General features: G+C 36.1%; 1 protein-coding gene across 12 annotated transcripts in view; it reads right to left on the minus strand.

The window, feature by feature from the left end:
- The window catches only part of ADAMTSL3 (ADAMTS like 3), a 200,663-nt gene that overhangs the window by 150,215 nt on the left and 31,571 nt on the right, over positions 1-18,877 (minus strand). For all 12 annotated transcript variants that reach the window (XR_014588478.1, XM_083849612.1, XM_083849611.1 and 9 more), the window contains exon 3: positions 7,942-8,061. Coding sequence is in view for 11 of the 12 variants with exons in the window: in XM_083849612.1 (XP_083705738.1) it covers positions 7,942-8,061 (120 nt within the window). In the remaining variant the exon portion in view is untranslated. The remainder of the gene's footprint in view (positions 1-7,941; positions 8,062-18,877) is intronic.

Genomic DNA, 18,877 nt, shown 5'->3' on the forward strand with positions numbered 1-18,877 from the left:
CTTTCCAGTTCCAAGCATGTTTCCTACAGCACTTGTAACATATCTTTTTGATTTAGAAGCACTTCTCTACTATATCTCAATGAATGCTTATTGATAGATGACAGTAGTGGTGCGTCAGAGCAGTTTAAGCATGGGATCACTTCTGTTACCTCCAGACCTTTGAGAGTCTTAATTTAGAAGTCTAAGGCTAAGCCTTTATCAATGTCACTTTTTTGGATAGTGAATGTGCCAACTGCTGGGGGCACAAGGAGGTCAGTGGTGAATTCACATTACACTGTACGGATCTCTCAGTATTTAATCATTGTTCTCCAACAAAGAATGTCAAATGAAGGTCTAGGCTGTGTATTGTTAACTCATTTCATCAGGTGTTTTGTTACTACTTCAAAGTGACAGAACTGAGTTTAAGACTTTGCAGTAGAATGTTTGCCCAAATACACATCCTTGTCTGCTTCTAGGAGAAAAAGACCTTAAATCTATCAGTAGGAACTGAAAAATACTTTGGGGAAAGTTCTACATTGAAAACTTCAGAACATGAAAAAATGAACATTCAAGAAAAGATCAAGTCCATTATGAAAAAACATGCATAGCAGAGATGCTCTAAAAATAAGGGACTTTCAAGTTTTGATACAGACCACTCAGACTGAATAAAAATACAAATGTGGCAAAGATATATGCAAAGGGAAAAAAAAAAAAAAGGAAGAAAAGTATATCAAAAAGTAATTTGTCACAACAAATAAATTTTGTTTTCCTTTAGTACGCAAGATACTCATGATTTTTTCCTTACGCAGTCCCTACAAATAAACTTCCTCTAATCTGAAGCCTTTCTACCCATGTCAGTGGTCTCAGTCACATACTCATTGCAAGCTGCTGCCAACACCACCCCAAGTAGGGGTACAGAACAAAGCTTTATGCATCCCTGTATAGAGTGGTACCAGTTAGAGCAGCCTCAGTATTCACCTAGCACCGAGGGGGCCAGGAGTAACAGAAACACATGAAATAGTTTGTGTTCATTCTCCCTTCTTCCTTGACAAGTCATCTGGGGGAGCAACTTGAAAAAAGGTTAATTTGGGAGCTGTTTTCTGCTACCTGGGAATCCTCTGGCAGCAGGTAAGGCCGATATCATCACAGACACAGAAGGACCAAGGATCCAGGCCACTGAGTTTTACCACAAGATGTAGTGAATTAGGATTACAAACCTATATACCATTCATAGAAGGTATTTAATCCAAAATGATATAAAACTTGTTTTCTGCCCAAATTGTATTATTACAGGTTCCCTGTGAAGGCCGTATCTCACGTGAGGCAAAGACCTACTGACTTCAGCAGCTATGATTTACACACAGATCTTTGGCAGGGTTGGAACAAATTCAGTAACACAAAAAATAAGGAAGCCTGTAATTCTTAGTGCACAAAGAAAAAAAGCCTTAATGTACTGCATGCAGCACTTTCACTATTTTCTCTGTACAACAAAACCCCGGGCTTAAAATGTTAGTCGGTGCTTTAAGAAGTGCCAGCTGTCTATTCAGTTTGCCAATAAACAAAAGTATGTTAAACAGCTTTCAGTTCACTAAGCAATCTATCACGCACAAGAATATATCATTAATGATATAATTACTTGTGCAAATGCTAGTCACACACTTCCGGCAAGCAATTAGGATAAACAAAAGTATTTTTTCAATAGAATCATACCTACTGACTTATACAAATACCAGGCTGTAAGAGAAGTTTTGCCTGAAATTGTAAGTGGTTTTCATTTGCTCTTAATCCCTACCTCCTTTCCATCCCTCCCACTCCAAATCAGAAACACATTTCCCTTGATTATGGAGCTAATTTCTATACCCAAGTAAGTAATCTTAAAGGTAAAATAATAATAATAATAATAATAATAATAATAATTTAGAAGACGTTCAAATTAAGCCTGCAAATAAAAAACAACTGTGTCAAAATATAGGCTAAAGAAGCAAAAATATTAGGAACCTCCTAACATCACCTTTGGGTAAATTTCTGCTAAAACACTAAGTGATGCATTATATCTTCACACAGCCTTGCAAACATATGGCTCTAAACTCCTGGAACATGATTTAAAACTCCTTATTAACATCTGTAGGATTAGTACGGAGTACCACAAACCTGGCCTCAATTTGTTACTCACATGAGTAGTCCCAGCTCAGAGAATGGAATTACTTGCAGGATTTGGGTCAGTGGACTTGGTGTTGAATGTTCAGTTACTCTAATATCAGCACATTGTCTGAATATGGATTGCAAGGCCAGACCATTTTTCAGCCAAAGAGGAATATTTCTAACAATATTGAAATTCAAATAGCTGAGCATTAGAAGTTACATCTCTGGTGCTTTGACAAAGTTAGTTCTATCAGCTCACTCAGAATACTCAAATGAAATTGCTGGAGTGTTGCATGTAGAAGGTTTGCAACACAGAAAAACACCCAAAATACTTTATGTCCACTTAACTGCTTGCTTTCCAAAAGAGTCTTTAAATAAAGAGCTGACTGGGATTTAAGAAGTTTTTTAAATAGTTCTGAATGCTTCTTTGGGATATCAACAAAAGTGTCATGTCACAGTACAGCAAGTTTTTGGCTCCTCCAAAGGAAGGCTGGGACATTATGTATCTGGGTAGCAGGCATGCCACTAACTACAAATCTTACTTTGTCAGGATTAGAGCTCGTCTTCACTGATGTGTTAACTTGAAATAAGTTTTGTCCTTTACTCAACCCATCTCCAAGCTAAAAAAGTTCTATCTCCATTTCAGTGGTGATTTACGTGCAAACTAGCTGGCCAACATGGGAGAGAATAAAAGGGCACAGACAAGGAGTGCAGCAGTCAGAGCAGGAAAAAAAAAAAAAAAAAGAAGAAAAAAAAAAACACAAAAAACAGGCTGTGGTTCTCATACAGTTCCACAGGCAGAGTAGAGAAGATGACAATTATCAGCAGGCAGAGTGGGAAAAGCAGGTGGGAAAAAATGCTGGAAAAATCTGTCAGCCCGGCTGGATCCACAAGACAACTTCTGTCCCCGTTGTTGCAGGTTGTACAATACGCAAAAAACTTGAAAAAGCAAACTCACCACTGTAAATTAAAGGTGGAATAATAGGTTCCTGTTCTATCAGTTTATTTCTGCATTATTTAATTATTTAAGTCCCCCCAGTCCTGGGTTCTACTGCTTTATTTTCATTAACCCTTTAAAAAACACAACAAATACACACACCCCAAAAAGGCAGAAACCAAGCCAGAGTATTTCTCCTTGTGGAAGACAAGACATATATCAGAATATTCATTCTTTCAGTTTTTGCCTTCACTTTGTAGCAGACTTTTCTTGCAAATCCAAAGAAAAGCCAGTTTTAAAAAGAACTACACCAGCCTCAGCCTGTGTATTACAACTTGCACATCTACTTGGAAACAGACTCACTGGCTTCTACCTCACCTCACATATCTAAACACACTCAAGTCTGAAAGTGCAGATTTTCATTATTTTAATTGCTTGCTGGGTGGTTTCAAGATGCCAATATTTACCACTCTTCCTGACTGCATTTTTAAAAAGATTTGTTTAGAAACACTACAGTTCTTTGCCAAGATTGGCCTACTAAGTGCCATATGTCTAATTCCAGAATCAGGGCTTCCTTGTTATGAGTTTAAATTGGTAAACATCATAAAACATAGAAGGAGAAGAGTCAGTTAGAAAGCTAACTGATCAAGTAAACATTTTCTCACTTAGAAGATAACCTTTTTCTTTTTCTCTAGCCCCCACCCCACGCCCCAACCTCCAAGGCCCTGCTTCCAGCTGTCTCTTTTAGCCAGCCAAAGTGGAAAGGTACTTCAAACATCCAGCACAACCAAGCTTTCACTGCTCTCCTTGTTGGTGGTCCGTCATATGGAATGGTTTTAATAGTTGGAAGCAATGCCTTAAGTGTCAGAAAACAAGAACACTTTCTGTAAGAAAGCTTTCCAATACTACTAGTATTCTAGAAAAGAAAAGAAAAAAAAAAAGAAAAAAAACCTCTTATAGTAGATTAAAAGGTGAAAAGCCAAAAGAAATGGGAAGAAACTAGGAAACTATTCCTTATGGCAAGGTTCAACTCATATCTTAAAGTTGGAGGAAGGGCTATTATTTATATACTTGTTTAAAAACTCATTCAGAGTGATAGGAAAGGGGCATATTTTTTTTTCAGTCTCAGATTTCTAATGGCAAGTGAAGTCTTTGGCTACACATCAAAATCTATCTGGTGCTATGTTAGATTTAAATTACATTGACTCAGTAGAATTTTAGAAATGCAGTATGCAATACACTGATGCAAGACATAGCTTGCTGAACAATGCAAGAGCTATAACAAAGTACTCAATGTACATATTTCTGCTCTTTAGGAGCCCTCAAAAGTATTTGCATTGAATCACTATTTTTATTTTTCCCTGAAGATAATGGAGCAAATGTGTCAAAACTATTCTGTACCTTTCTGTTCAGACGTCACATAAATACCTCACTGAATAAAGGTAGCAGTATCTGATCTAGTCCTATAAGACATTTTCTTCTATAGTCATAATAGAGGAGGTTATATATATATATATATATTCACTGAATTTAGAAACCATCTAGCCAAAATATTTCATCTGCATGTAATTCTTAAATACACACATAGCAACTGAATATGCAAAGGGGTTAGTGCAATCCTGTGCAAAAAATGAGAGCACAGTCTTGCCAGATTAAACCAGAACAAAATGTACTGTCTTGCGTGTACAACATGAATCCATATGTAATTTTGCTGGGCTAGAACAGAGTACAGTGTGTTCCCATTAATATTTACTCATCTTCCATTTCAAACTGTAAGCTTTGTATTTTCAGATAGCAAATACTTTTGAATATTCAAGTAACAGCTAGTTCTATTTTACTGAGATTACTTACTGACAAAGGAATCCTGAATAAACTGGCTCTCTGCTTGAAAAATATCACTCAACAGCCAAAGAAAACCCCTCTGAAACATTCCTGTGTTTGGAGGACGTAAGGAAACTCATCTTGGATGATGATGATGGTGCTATATAGAAATAATACTCATCTATCCTATCAAACTGGACATTTTATTGGCCTGGGTATGAGGTACAGTGCTAAGTGGGAAAGGGCACACTTGGGAACACGTGGAAGGATCACTTTTCCTGTAAGGGTCTTGACATCTTGTTGACTAGCCAAAAAGGCATGGGTTCTTCTCCCGCTCCCATGCTACAATCTTAGGAGCCTGTCATGCATTTTCATCTTTTATTCTCCCTTCCATGAATACAGACAGACCATCTGACAATGGATTGGGTGAGACTTGTCTTCAGTTTTGTTGGGGTCAAGCACACAAGGTTATTTCACTTTCTCAATTTTCAAGTAAATTTATCTTAGGATGTGCAGGAACAACAGGATTCTGTAGGGATGCCCAGGGGACAACTCTAGTAATGTATTTCCCCACTGGCCAGCACCCTTTCAAGGTGGGGCAGGATAGAAAGCCAACAGATGAAATTAAACTAAATTATGGTGTGTGAGAATAAGCTATTGTGGTTTTTTTGATTAGGTGGCAATGTTTCTGTACCAGTTTCATTCCAGTGTTGGCTACGTTATGTAATTAAAAGTAGCCTTTCAATTTACATAAATTCCTCTTTATTCACCTGCATATCCGTATCAGAACTACTGCATTTGTCTGCTTAAGTATTAAGAATGATTATAAGATGCTTTGTACCATATGTAGTAGTTTCATAAACAAGTAGGATTTTTTCTTTTTTTTTCTTTTTTTTTTTTTTTTTTTGCCAGTAACATGCCTGACCATCTACTCAACAAAGTGGAGTAAACCAAGTAGCTGGTGTAAATTATATCTCACACCTATCCATAGCAGCCTACAAAATTCAAGAAATTAGCCAATGAATTAGTTTCGCCACCTAGTTTAAGACTTCTTTCCATTCATAAAGTGAATGCAATATGAAAGAGTAGAATGAAATACAGAAAACAAGAAAGTTATTTTTTGCCTCAGTTTGAATACACAAATTTTTTATGAACATTTCAGCAGAAGCATAAGTAAATTATAACTGTACATTATTATGATTCTATGATTAATGTCCTAGACAAGGACAAGGAAACAATATACACAATAATTTTTATTTATTTATTTTACACCCAGGAAAGTAAAGTAGACACAGGTCTACCTGCATTCCTACATTCCTACCTACATTCAATGCATTTATACGTATTGAAAAGTCCTAAGGACTGAATTTCCTCTGAAAAGGAACTACTACTAATAATACATTTGCCTTTATTTTCAACTTTCCAAAGTTTTAGCTTGAGTTCCAAGAACTCAAACTTAATTTCTTACTGCTCATTCTTCCTGCACTGTCTGGGAAGAGCAGGCTTCAAAGCTGAATTACATTTGTGAAAGAACAGAAGCTGACCATATCCAGGATCTGATTCAGATCCCAATGAAATTAATGGAAAACTTTCCATCAAATGCAATTGAGCTTGGAACAGGTTTCAGTATAGAGCTATGCTGGTATTTGAGGTTTTGTGGGGATTGGGAATTGTTTCATTTTGTTTTTTAATCAGCAATGCTATTCACTTAGTACAAACAGTCTACTCAAATAGACTCAGACAATCCCTCAGTTATATTTTATAGCCTTCTCTAAGAATTGCTCCATTTAACGGAGATTATTTTGAACAAAAGTGTATGAACTTTGCAGGATTTTTCTTCTACTGTCATTAAATGCAGCCTGGGTTGCAGCTGCATTTTTCTGTACTGCAAGTTGTTTCTTTCTGAGGCGTTTTGTCCAGGGGACATCTTACCTGAAAACCTTTTCTAGAGATGATACAAGATCTTCTAGGGTAACAAAAGTATGAATTACCCTAAACATATATAAGCTATATTCAACTAACCTACAAGTTCAACATGCTTGCTACTCAGTGTTTTCAAATTCCTTGGGTCCTCCTAAACAGCTACTCGGTATAAAGCTTTAAACTCATCTCAGTTCTCTTCTTTTTTAAAAGCAGCTGATGAGCAAACTCTTCTTTCTCTAAGTAAGTGCTGCAAGGAGATCACCTTTCAAAAATAAAGCTGTCAGTCACTAGACAGAACCATACCTTGTGACTGCAGGGCAAGTTTAGCTCTTCTCTCACTTTGGGGGATTGTTTCCTAACAAATTCCCTCTTCTTACACTAAGACATGTACTGTAAGTGTCTATGAATGTAATTCAGACTGTTTTGATGTGGAGTTTCAACTGACTTCTGGAACACATTGTGTTATGAGTAAATTTCCACAGCATGCCACACATTTCCTAGGTTTACTTTAGATCTTTTGCCAAGATTAACAACATTTCTTTCATGTTGCTTTCTTTACATTTATATCTATATTCCATGTTTAACAATGTTTCAATGGGTCTGGAGAAAGCATTAAAGATCTTTAACTTTAAAATACATAATTTGTTGCTTTCTAAACACTGTGCTTCATCCATTATTCCACTTTGAATTTGTTTATAATTCACTCAACCTTCCCTTCTGAAAACTTCATGAACTGACAAAATTTGCTGACTTTTCACAAGCTAGAAAATGCAAGATCTGCCTTACACTGATTTATCCATGAAATAAAACAATTAAGAATAGGTCAAACAATTCACAGAAACAACAGTAAATTCTAATTCTACACATTTTACAATACTAACTATAAACATCTATTAACACATAACTAAAATATTGTTGCTTTCATCTCTATCACATCCCATAAACTTTTTCCACAAGTGGTTTTGGCCTATTATTTTCACAACTTCAATTTCATTTTGCTATAGTGTATTATTCATTTTGCTGTAAGTTTGATGCATCTTCAAAAGATACCAGACACTGTTTCTTAATTTACAGTAATATATATCTCAGAGTTACATGAATGTGACAATCTCTGTCATTTCCACATATGGCATACTGACCTGGTCATCGTAACGGTAAGTGAGGAATTGTTCCCCTGTGGTATCCTCAAGAAAACTCCCTTGTGGAGAAAGCGCAAATTCAGGCAAGAAGTATGCACCTTGGGACTGCTCTGCTCTTGTCTGTAAGAGATTCAGAAAGGTCATGTTACAGCTATTACAGACACTACTCAAGATTTTAAACTATACATATAGTTACAATGAACAGACATGATCTGAGTAAAATGTTTTGTGTTTTTAAGGCACGGTATTTCAGGGCGGATACTTTGCTCCTGAGGTCTGTCACAAGGATTTAACAAATGCTTACAGGGATCCAAAAACAAACAAATGCATTGGTAGCAGAACCACTTATTAAAGATAATATCTCTGGCTTATCAATTACCACAGCTGAAAGACAGTGAAAAAACACACCGAAAAAGCAACATCAAGTTATGATTTCTTTTTGGTTACATGCTTCACTAGACTGGCTGACAAACTTGCAGACAATAATGGGTTTTTAGTTAAATACAGCATGTCTATTCTTACAGGAAAGCACAAAAAGAGAATTATAGTTTAGAAGACACTTTGGGAGTTCAGATAGACCAGCCCCCTCAAAGTAGGGTCACCTGTGAGCCCATGACACTGAATTACTTTCCTGTCCTGCAGGAAAATATTGTTGCAAAGAATAAATTGGATGGTGGGAGAGGGAAATGACTGAATTGAACACCAGACAGTGGTCCGTATAAGTTCTGTAAGTCATGCGCAATTGGTGAACAGTGCTTGAGAACAGGCCAGGAGAGGAATACAGGCCCATTTTGAGCTCCAGAAGAGCTAATTCTGTCTGAATCAGAGCCACTATCTCCAAGTTGGCTGACACCTACGCCCTTGTTAGGCAAAGGTCCATGGTCTGATCCATGGATTTTCAGGAACCATAATACTCTTTGAATATGCTAGACATGCTGAAGACATGCTGCTTGAATATGCTGTCATTGCACTGTTGGTCTAAGACAGCCCAGCCACATAGCAATTGTACTGCATGGACACTTAACGTCCTCATTCCTACTATCAGGCAGCAGCTCTACCCTGAAAAGCTAATTGGTTTGCATACAAGAGAAAATGAGCAATCGTCTTTTGAAAGAAGGGTACTGGATCCAGCTGGGATAAGGGAAGAGTGGGAAGGGCAAGAAGATGAAAGTTACCTTCCAAGAGGTTAAAACCTTTTAGGGAAGAAAAAGACTGAACTGTACAAGTTACAGCTGGACATTTACCAACAAGTCAACTTAACAAATGGAGTTTAATTAAACTGTTCTTATATTTTGACATATGCAATAATTTTACAGGAAAGCTTACAGTTGCCATCAACCAGTTTCCAGACTGTTGGCTAGAACTGTACCAAACAACAGGAGTATAACCTCATTGCCAGATAACTAGAGATTTCAAAAACAATCTATGTAGTTCAACCAGTTCGTAGTGGAAAAGGAAGGCAAGAGCTTCTGTAGTGCCTCTCTTGTGCAGGGAATTCACTTTCTGAAGCTCACAACTTATCTCATAAAAAACAGATGCCATGTCATTCTCAGTGTGGGTCTGGAGAAACTTAACATTGCTGTTGCTTACTCTGTTCTGCAAAGAAATAGCTGTCAGCTTCTCAGACTGTAAACCCCATCATTCGTGACAAGCATTAAATTAACATACTTGTTCTAAATTGAGCAATCTTCATATAAACTAGAAATAGCTTGCAAAGGACACGTCTAGACTAGGGTAAAAGGTCACACTTTAGCTTGCTGGACTGAAGAAGATTTTAAAGAGGATTTTTTCACCAGGCCTGCATAATAGTAATTCATGTTCACATTGTGTTGTCATGACATTTTCTCTAAAGTCTGTTATACTAGTGGTCTCACTTTTATACTGTAGCCAACTGACTTTATCTATGCAGAAGTAAATTACAAAAAAAAAAAAAAGAAAAGAAAAGAAAAGAAAAAAATCTGCATTTGATAACAATAGTTTCCCCATAAAGTAACTAAGAGAGGTCCACTGTTGCACTTCATGCTGAATCCAACCTGGCTGCAGCTCACGCAGGCTTTGACATGTTAAGTGTAACCCAGACGTGAAACTGGCTGACATAATCTGGCATTTTTCCCCACTGGTTTCAATGGACTATCGATAGATCCTATATGAGGGAATATGGCAATGATGTAATCCTATGATTTCAGTACAGGGCTAATGGATAAGAGATATGCATTCTAAATCTCAAGTGGCCTGAGTTAAACTACTTGACATTTCTACCTCAGTTTCCCCAGGTGTAAAACAATTACAACATCAAGTGACCTGTATTAATAGTGTATTGTAAAGTTTAGTTTATATTTGTAAAATACTTTGGAAAAGAGTAGTACTAAATGTTAGCAATTTATAATAATATTTTGGAAAGAGCTGTCGAACTCAAGAACAGAAAAGAATCCATATTACTCTACCACACTTCTTAGAAAAATGTATATCATACTGCTGCTTGATTTCCCATAAACAAATTTGCCAGTAGGATATGCAGTGATTAACTGGTTTGTGCTTCTCATCTTTATAAGGTAAATATTTAAAATAGAAAGTCTTTGGACATTCATCAGTATTATGCTCTGAATATAAAAGATGCCAACATTTGAAGCTGAAATAATGATTTAATAAATATTACATGAAAAAACAAGGGTTTATCCCACACACATGAACACACATTCAACTTGTTTTTAATCAAAAGCTAATGAATGGCTAGTCACTAGGGAAGTAGAAGAATGCTTGCTAGATTAAGGCAAGATCTGGCTTTCAAGCATGGAAAAACTCAATGAAAAAAGGTGAATTTTTTATGAGGTTACACCTGAGGTTATAGTGGAAACTGGTCTAAGTGCAACAAGAGGTACCGCTACCTACCTAGTATTACTAAAGTGAAGGAGAAATGCAGCAAAACATTCAACTGAAAGCAGAAAAATATTAAGAATGCACTGAGTTGCGTGGCAAGTGGATTTTGGATCCAAGTAAATACAGCTAATGCACAACCTAAATCAAGAAGTTTGTTAACAAAATCATAACTTTCTCAAATAATTCTTTTGAATCAACTCAAAATAGCATAAAAATATTTTTCCCCTCTAGGTATAGGCACTTTCAAGTAAGCTGCATTTTTACTGTCTGAACCTCTCCAATACACTTCCATTCATACATTGTACTGAACACAAAATGCACTGTTTCCATTTGGTCCGCTTTATTCCCCACTGAGGAGTCTATCAATGTTCCTTGTGAGCCTTTTATATTTCTATGGGTACTTTTGCCTAAAAGTAATTCTCATTTCAACAGTCTGTGGTTTTATAGTGTATTTGGGATCATCTCTGAATGATTTAGCTAATCTGATATAAATTTATGTTTTAAACTAAAGACTGCAAGTTTCAGAAAACAATTATATTTCATGCTAGTGTTTTAACTCTCTTCATGGCCAGTTTAATGTTAATAGCTTCAAGTTAAATGTGTGAAATTACAAGTACAGTTAAGATTTAGAACAGGCATTTTAAAACAGCTTTACGATTCCATGATCTTATTAGAGATGAAGAAAGAAGGTGATAATGTAGTTAAACCAGGTAATACTCGCTACATAAAATCTATTAAAATTAATGCAGATAAACAGATAAATTGGTGTTTGAAAACTTTTCCGGGTACCAGTTAGTCAGAACATGTTTCTTATTAGTCAGAAACTGAAAAAAAAAAAAAAAAAAAAGTCTTCCATCCTACATCATTCTACCTATGTGATCAAGGAGAAATATCCTGATACGTAGATAATGTATGTAGGTTCTGGGAAGTGTAAAATGGCACTGTGCCTATTCAAAGGCTTATGCTCTGAGCACATCTTTGATCTCAGGCTGTGATTACTTCCTCACTCATCACTCCCCACCTGAGTGCTTAAAGATTAAATTACTCTTCCACTTTCAATTGCAGAAGACAAAATGAACAGTTGATATCCAAGTCTCTGGTTTTTAAATCTCCCTCCACCGAGACTTGCCTGTTGTCATTTTTACTGCTGCCCGATGTCATTGCTCTATGCGCTACTCTGAATAGAAGCATCTTCAGAAGGTGAAGTTGCTGGATTCAAGGATTTTATGTTTTATTACTGCAAATAAGAGAGGAATGGTTACTGAGAGCTTCCAAGCCAATGTGAATATTAAGTAGCATGGTCTAGTGCCATGAACTGAATCCGTAGGTCAAAACAGTGGCCAGCACCAAATACTCACACAACACTATTTGGAGGAGTTTTGTTTGTTTGTTTTGTTTTTTTTTTTAATTTATTTTATTTATTTTTAAGCTAGCAACTAGCTCTAGTCAATCCCACAGACTATCCACTAGTGACTGAAGTACATTAGGTTTGCTGCCAGTGCACATCTTCTGATTTTTTCATCCAAAAGGAACCTTATTAGAACACTTTTTCTTTTGTTGTCCCTCCTTGGTATCCTGGATTTATATTAACTATTAATAGGTTTATATTAATATATATATAATTATATAAATATTATATTATATAAATATAAAAATATTATTATAAACAATAATATTATATAAACATTATATAAATTATTATATAAATATATATAATATATGAACATTATATAATATATTTATATTAATATTATATATATATATAAATAATATATTTATATTAACTAACATCCAACTCACTTGAAATTATCAAATCAGAGCAAACACTAAAAGGTAGAGTTTTCCTGTGACTATAAAAAAATATGTTTAACCACTGGTCATTCCTTCCAAGGTACAGATTAAGAATTTCATCCAAGGATTTGAATTGTTATTGTAATTTCAGATAAATTGGAAATTGTAGTTTAGTCTACAATACTTGGGGATCATTTGACATAAAGGATATTGCAAAGTTCAACTGAACATCATAATAACATGCCACTATTCTATTTAATCATAGCCACCAGAAGACTGGAAAATGTGTTCCCTAATTATATATAAACAAGAGAAGCTTTAGAAATATAGCTTTCTGCTCAGTGATGAAGGTCTAGAAGATGAGAAAATGGAGACCAAATGTCTCAAAGAAATGTCTTGTACATAATTAGAAATAAAACACTTATATTTCAGATGTAATAATTTTATTTTTTGAGTTTCTTGGGACCAAAAAACACATTAAGAGGTAAAATAAGAACTATGCTTTTATGTACACCTAGTGCAAATTAGTATTACCTGGACTTAAATCACTCTTTCCCTAACAAAGCCTGTGTGCTTGCTAAAAATAGGGAGCATAAACAGAATAATGAAAAAAAGTTCAAAATGATCCATCTTAAATGCCAAAGATGACAAAATACCACACTGTTCCTGAAACTGCCTCAGTATCTCTTTTTTAAGAAGGGGAACAGACAAAAGATAAATGTCCAGTGACCTTGAGCTTTATAGTTATGTGCAATTGCACTATCTTCCCAAGGTAAATTCTGTAACAGAAAACCAGAAGAGTGCATTTGTGGCTCTTTTAGTAGCTCTTGTTGGAAGGGGAAAATTAGTCATGGTCTTCAAAGTATTAATTTCCAAAATCCTCATTTTAGGGAAAAAGATGGGAGAAGAAGCAAATGAGAAATTGCATGTGTATTCTTAATAACTTGTATTTACATGTTCATCAGATTAATATGCATGGCAAGTCCAATCATATACCAAAATGTATGCCTTCCAATTTAATTCCTCATGTTAAGTTTCTGTCTAAGCTGCTGTAGCATGATTTCCGCCCCAGGGAACTAATATGCAGGCTAAGTAGCAGTTCAGTTTAATGGATTTTCAAGGACTCCGGTATAAAAAATGTTAGATGGAATATAGCCGTCCAGTCTCATCACTAGATGAAGAAGTATGTTAGCAGATAAACAAAGTCACACCAATATTTCAAAGCTTCAGATATTGCCAGAGCAAGCAATGCTGATGAATAAATATCTAGTAAGATTTAGATTAGCTTTTGTTATGGTCAAGATTTACAAAAACAACTTCCTAATGCTATATGCTATGAAACATTTAAAGACCCTGGAAGTGAGCTGAGTTTCCACAGAATCTGCCAGCAGTTCAGCTTTTCTGTAGACCAGGCCAATTATTTAAAATAGTAATTAATATTAAACTAAGACACCAACATTTCAAACCAGAATTAAAATATAAACTTTTTTTTTTTTTTTTTTAAGAAAAAAGAAAGGACTCAAAAGACACTTGCTAAGCTGCTGAACTGATGAAAACGAAGCAGTTCTTCATAGAAGAACCCCTGCAACTCGGAATGTGGCTGCCAAGGTTCATCAGGGAAGTCACAACTGAGATGAGACAACCTCGAAGCTGAACCAGAAGTTCTTCCAAAGACAGATCTCAAGTGTGACTCAACAGCTGTTTTCACGTCTATGCATGCACTGGTCTGCTAGTTAAAGGCAGACTTCAGGACTGCCTGATTTAAGCACAAATCAAATGATTTTTCGTCTCACCATCTGTCATTAGAGATTTGTTTAGAATACGTAGAGATAAAACAAGCTTAGGAAAACGTGTCTGTAACTTGAAAATACGTACAAAGTTAAGTGAAAGAATTCATAAGCATTTTGCATCAGGTAACTATTTATGACAGTGAAGAAAACAGTTGCCCACACCATTTCCGCTGCTCCAAACAAGCCCATCCTGCAACCGCTTGAGGATCTGAGTCATTCCCAACTTGAATGTGCTCAAGATCGTGTCCTCAAAGCAAAATATTTTGCCTAATCTAAGCCTTTTTCATGATGTAGGTTTGTACAACTTAAAGCAAACACAAGAGGGGTAACGGAGATCATTTTGGTTTTAAATTAAGACACTATCTCTCAGTCTTTCCATAAAGCTATTTTACCAAATTTTCTCTTGATTAAATGTAAATACATTTTCTTTGTCACAAGTTGGGCTAGAGACAGAGATCGACACATTTTGAAAATCTTTCTTTACCTTGTTAGATTTATACTAGTGATTAAGCTTTTGGATATTTATCAACAACTACTTATGTTTTCTCTTTCTATGGTCTGGCTAAGGGATTAAACTTGTCACTGAAAGACTGCAGTACTATTTAGCTAAAATCTCATTTAGTCTCAAAACCCAGCTTAAATATCAACTCTGCTTCATGTTTCCAAAAGAAATATGAAACCCAGAGTTTTCCCTCCTCCAATGAAGTTCCTTCTATGCTGCATTAGGCAGACCGTCCTCTTTCTGCAGGATTGATATGCCTAATATTTGATTTTGAAAGAGCTGTGCTATCAGCCTGAAGTTGCTCCCAGTGATATAAACGGCAATGCACACACCAACAGCCTTACAGAACCAGGGCCCAAATACATCTGCAGCAGGACAACTCTTGCAATATAACACTTGCTATCAGCTACTCAGTGCTATTTGGCTTTGCGTAAACAAAAGCCAATGTGAGAAATATTAGGAGATAATAAAATAAGTATATAAGGAGAAATATTAGCACTCTTAAATAAGATGACCCTGAAGTAATTAATTTTCAAGTATTGTCAGAAAGTTAGTGACTGTGGATCAGACTCTGCTTTCAAAGTATGCAATGCCCCGTTATTTCCTGAGCCTTCAGTTTAGCCTTTGGGGGAATGGGCACAACAATATTTAGAGCCAGTTTAAAAGCAATTTTATAGCATATGGATAAAACTTATGCTATAAAGTCTGGATATTACTATTACCAGTGAGAGTACAGTTACATATACAGAAAGGGTACAACAAGCCTATTCTTTAGAACATGAAAAAAGGTTTGAAAAGACATGGATTTACCAGTAGGAAGAGAGGAAATTAAGTAACAGCGAAAAAAGTAATTTTAATTCCTGTCCCCTGATTCCCTGCCACAGCGGTGACACGATTTATAAGCCCAGCACAGTGTGATGTCTATTTTCTGTCTCCTTACAGATGCTAAGAAGCTGCATTAAATAACATCAGTGGCATCAGTGTTGAGAGGCTGCTGGCAGTGAGGTGAACAGGGACTGTACCTGCTGTATTGAGGGAAAGTGATTCGTTCTTGAACTTGTATCTCCTGAATATGCAGCTTGACTAGTCTATCACATTTTTCTGTTTCTTTGCTTGTTTACTGGTTTTATATAAATGTCTTGTTCAACCATTTATCTTAAAGCACTGGCTCACGTTAACACAAAATGCTAACAACTTTGAATGGTGAAAGAAAATTCTACCTGCACATTTGCTGGGGCTTGGTGCTTTGAGGGAGCAGGAGGAGTGGGTAAAAGGACAATTTCACTTTTTTTTTTTTTTTTTAAAGATTGAAGGTACTAGAATCCTCTTGATGGAACACACCTTCATGCCAAAAACAGTGGAAGTGAAGAACATCTTGTTAAAAAATTTAGAAGTGTGACAAAACTTTCATTAATCCATCTTTTTAAAGTCTTGCAAGCAAGACGGAGTTAACTGAAGGCTTCTAAAAGTTTTTATCCCTCCTTTCACCATATGTTCAACACTATTCCGAACAAAACCCACCTTTTATTCTTTATTTATTAGCCTAATAATTGGCAAAATTCTTGTCATAAATCAAGTGCTTTTAGCATTATTGGAGCATATTCACATGGAACTCCTGAAGGTCTCTAAGGGTCTTTCTGGTCTACATAGAAAAAAAATATGCTACAAAAATACTGCCAGTTTCCTTAGCAAGGAAAACAGGATAATCTGTAGTATTTTTAATCTATGTTAAAGCTTCCTTTATCATGACCACTGTGCAGTGAAAGCTTTTTTTTTTTTTTCTTGCTAAACTGACAGGTTGCTACCAGTTGAATGGACTCCTTTGCAGGAAGCAGACAATCTTGCTTGTTTTTCTATGGACACATGACTGCAGCCTGCCCATATGTCTCCTTCAGTGACACGCTGAAGGAGACTGAAAGCATAATCCTTTAGGATCAGCAGATTTATTTACAGAAGGCAAGAAAGGAACATAGTTTAGGTTACGTGGGATCACTGTCAGAGGTAGTAGAATTATAAAACCTAACAAAATCAACACATACACTGAATGAAGATGCTCATATTGCCTTAGGATTAAAGAAAAAAATGAAACAAGAAAATGGATATCATACAATTCCTTCATTGAGCAGTAGGAGCCTCTGTCATGGAGAGGCAAGCAAGACAACTTAATAGCTTTGGCAATCCATGCACTAACAGATATTAGGATCATTTAGTAATAACAAAAAAAAAAAAAAGAAACAAAACACGATTGTGGGCTACATGGGATGAGTGAGTCTGTAGTAAGCTAAGGGCTGCAAGTGCTTAACCCTTTACTAGTGAGATAAGTGGCACAAAACAACAGAGCAAGGGCAACATCACCCTCTTCTAACAGATGACTTCCTTCTCATCCCCTCACCCAGTAGGACTAGACAATCACTCTAGTAATGCTAAGGAAAGGGTGTAAGAAAGGCACGAATGTTCCCAGGTAACTAGGAGTTGGATCTAAATGGGAAGCCTCCTAAAAGTCAACATAAAGGATTTGGGTCAGCTGAAACATGATGGCACTGTTCTGTGAGCAATTCTGTTCAGTACTTGCAAAATGCCCCCTTGTTTTCATTTCACAACACAGAAGTGCCCACACTGCCATGACTGCCAGGTCCAGGATTTAGGGAACAATATCTCAGCTAGACATGATTAACCTGTCTGCATGCAGGTTTAAACACATCAAGCAAGGTAGTGCAGGTGGCTAGAGATTCACAATTTATATGTGAACAAAATGGGACCTAACACATTGTCACATACTGAAAAAAAAGTTAGCCATTATCATATAAATAGGCTAATGATGAGAGAATGTAGGATAAAAACTTCACGCAATACTTTGTTCATATGCAGTATATTATACCTAGTGAGAAAATCTACTTAGCTCTTCTATACTCTAGTATTATGGTGCTATTCATCAAGAGATCTCATATTACTCTAAGTTGTCATTATCCTCATTTTACAATGGCTACTCTCAAGAGAGTCTGGCTAAGAATGACATGGGACTCCTGACTCAGATTTTCCTGATTCTTTTTAATTTAAATTATAACCTTAATGTTATTAATGTTATGTTATGTTAGTGTGATTATTTGTATTTAATTTCCTTTAGAGTTTTTTTCTTTAATAGTGATATAATTTGAACTGACATAGTAACATGCATTTCATATACTTCAGTTGAAATTGTGCCTAAGGGCCGTGAAATTCTCATCTATAAGCTGTGTAAGGAAAAAACCTCTGGCGCTCAGAAGCCAAACACCTGCTAGAACTAGTGGCGGATCCAGATTTTTAAAAGAATTCCTGTTGCATAATGAAAGCACAAAGAAGGGAAATGTGTGGGGCGATGGAATGGTATTAAAACCACAGCACTTAGGGGAGAAAAAGAATCCTAAACCACTATATTCAGTATTCAGAGCTAAATACTGAAAATCTTGATATTAAAGAAAGATGTTCACAAGTGCAAATAAAAACAGAGGCTTTCTGTGATGTGGGGAAGGCTGAGCAGTGACTCCTTTATGTGTCACAGGGCATTGCCATGCCTTGCATTGCTAATGACAGGGAGTTCTCTCCCTGCACTCAATCTCAGTACATCTGCTTCTGATTCAGGTGGCAGGGGAAAATTGGCAAGTATTCCAGACCAAAAAAAAAAAAAAAGCCTGTCTTAACACTAGTAATTTTTCATCATTTCATTCTTTCATCATTGTCATTAGCAACAGCATGGTGTTTACCACGAATTAAACAGGTAAACGCAATATGTCAGGTTTTTCTGCTACTGTAAATGACTACAAATTCTCAAAACAGAAACAGACCTGGAAACACAGGCAAACTCCCAGCCACCAAGAAGTGGAGAATTTCCTCAGTAAGGAAAATCTATCTTTGGTGCAACTATATTGAAAATCAAGCTGTCCAAAACAGAAATAGAACTACAAGATCATGCAATTAAGGAATTTTGACAGATTAGGAA

Source organism: Anser anser (assembly GCF_964211835.1).
Source record: "Anser anser genome assembly, chromosome: 10".
NCBI lineage: Eukaryota > Metazoa > Chordata > Aves > Anseriformes > Anatidae > Anser > Anser anser.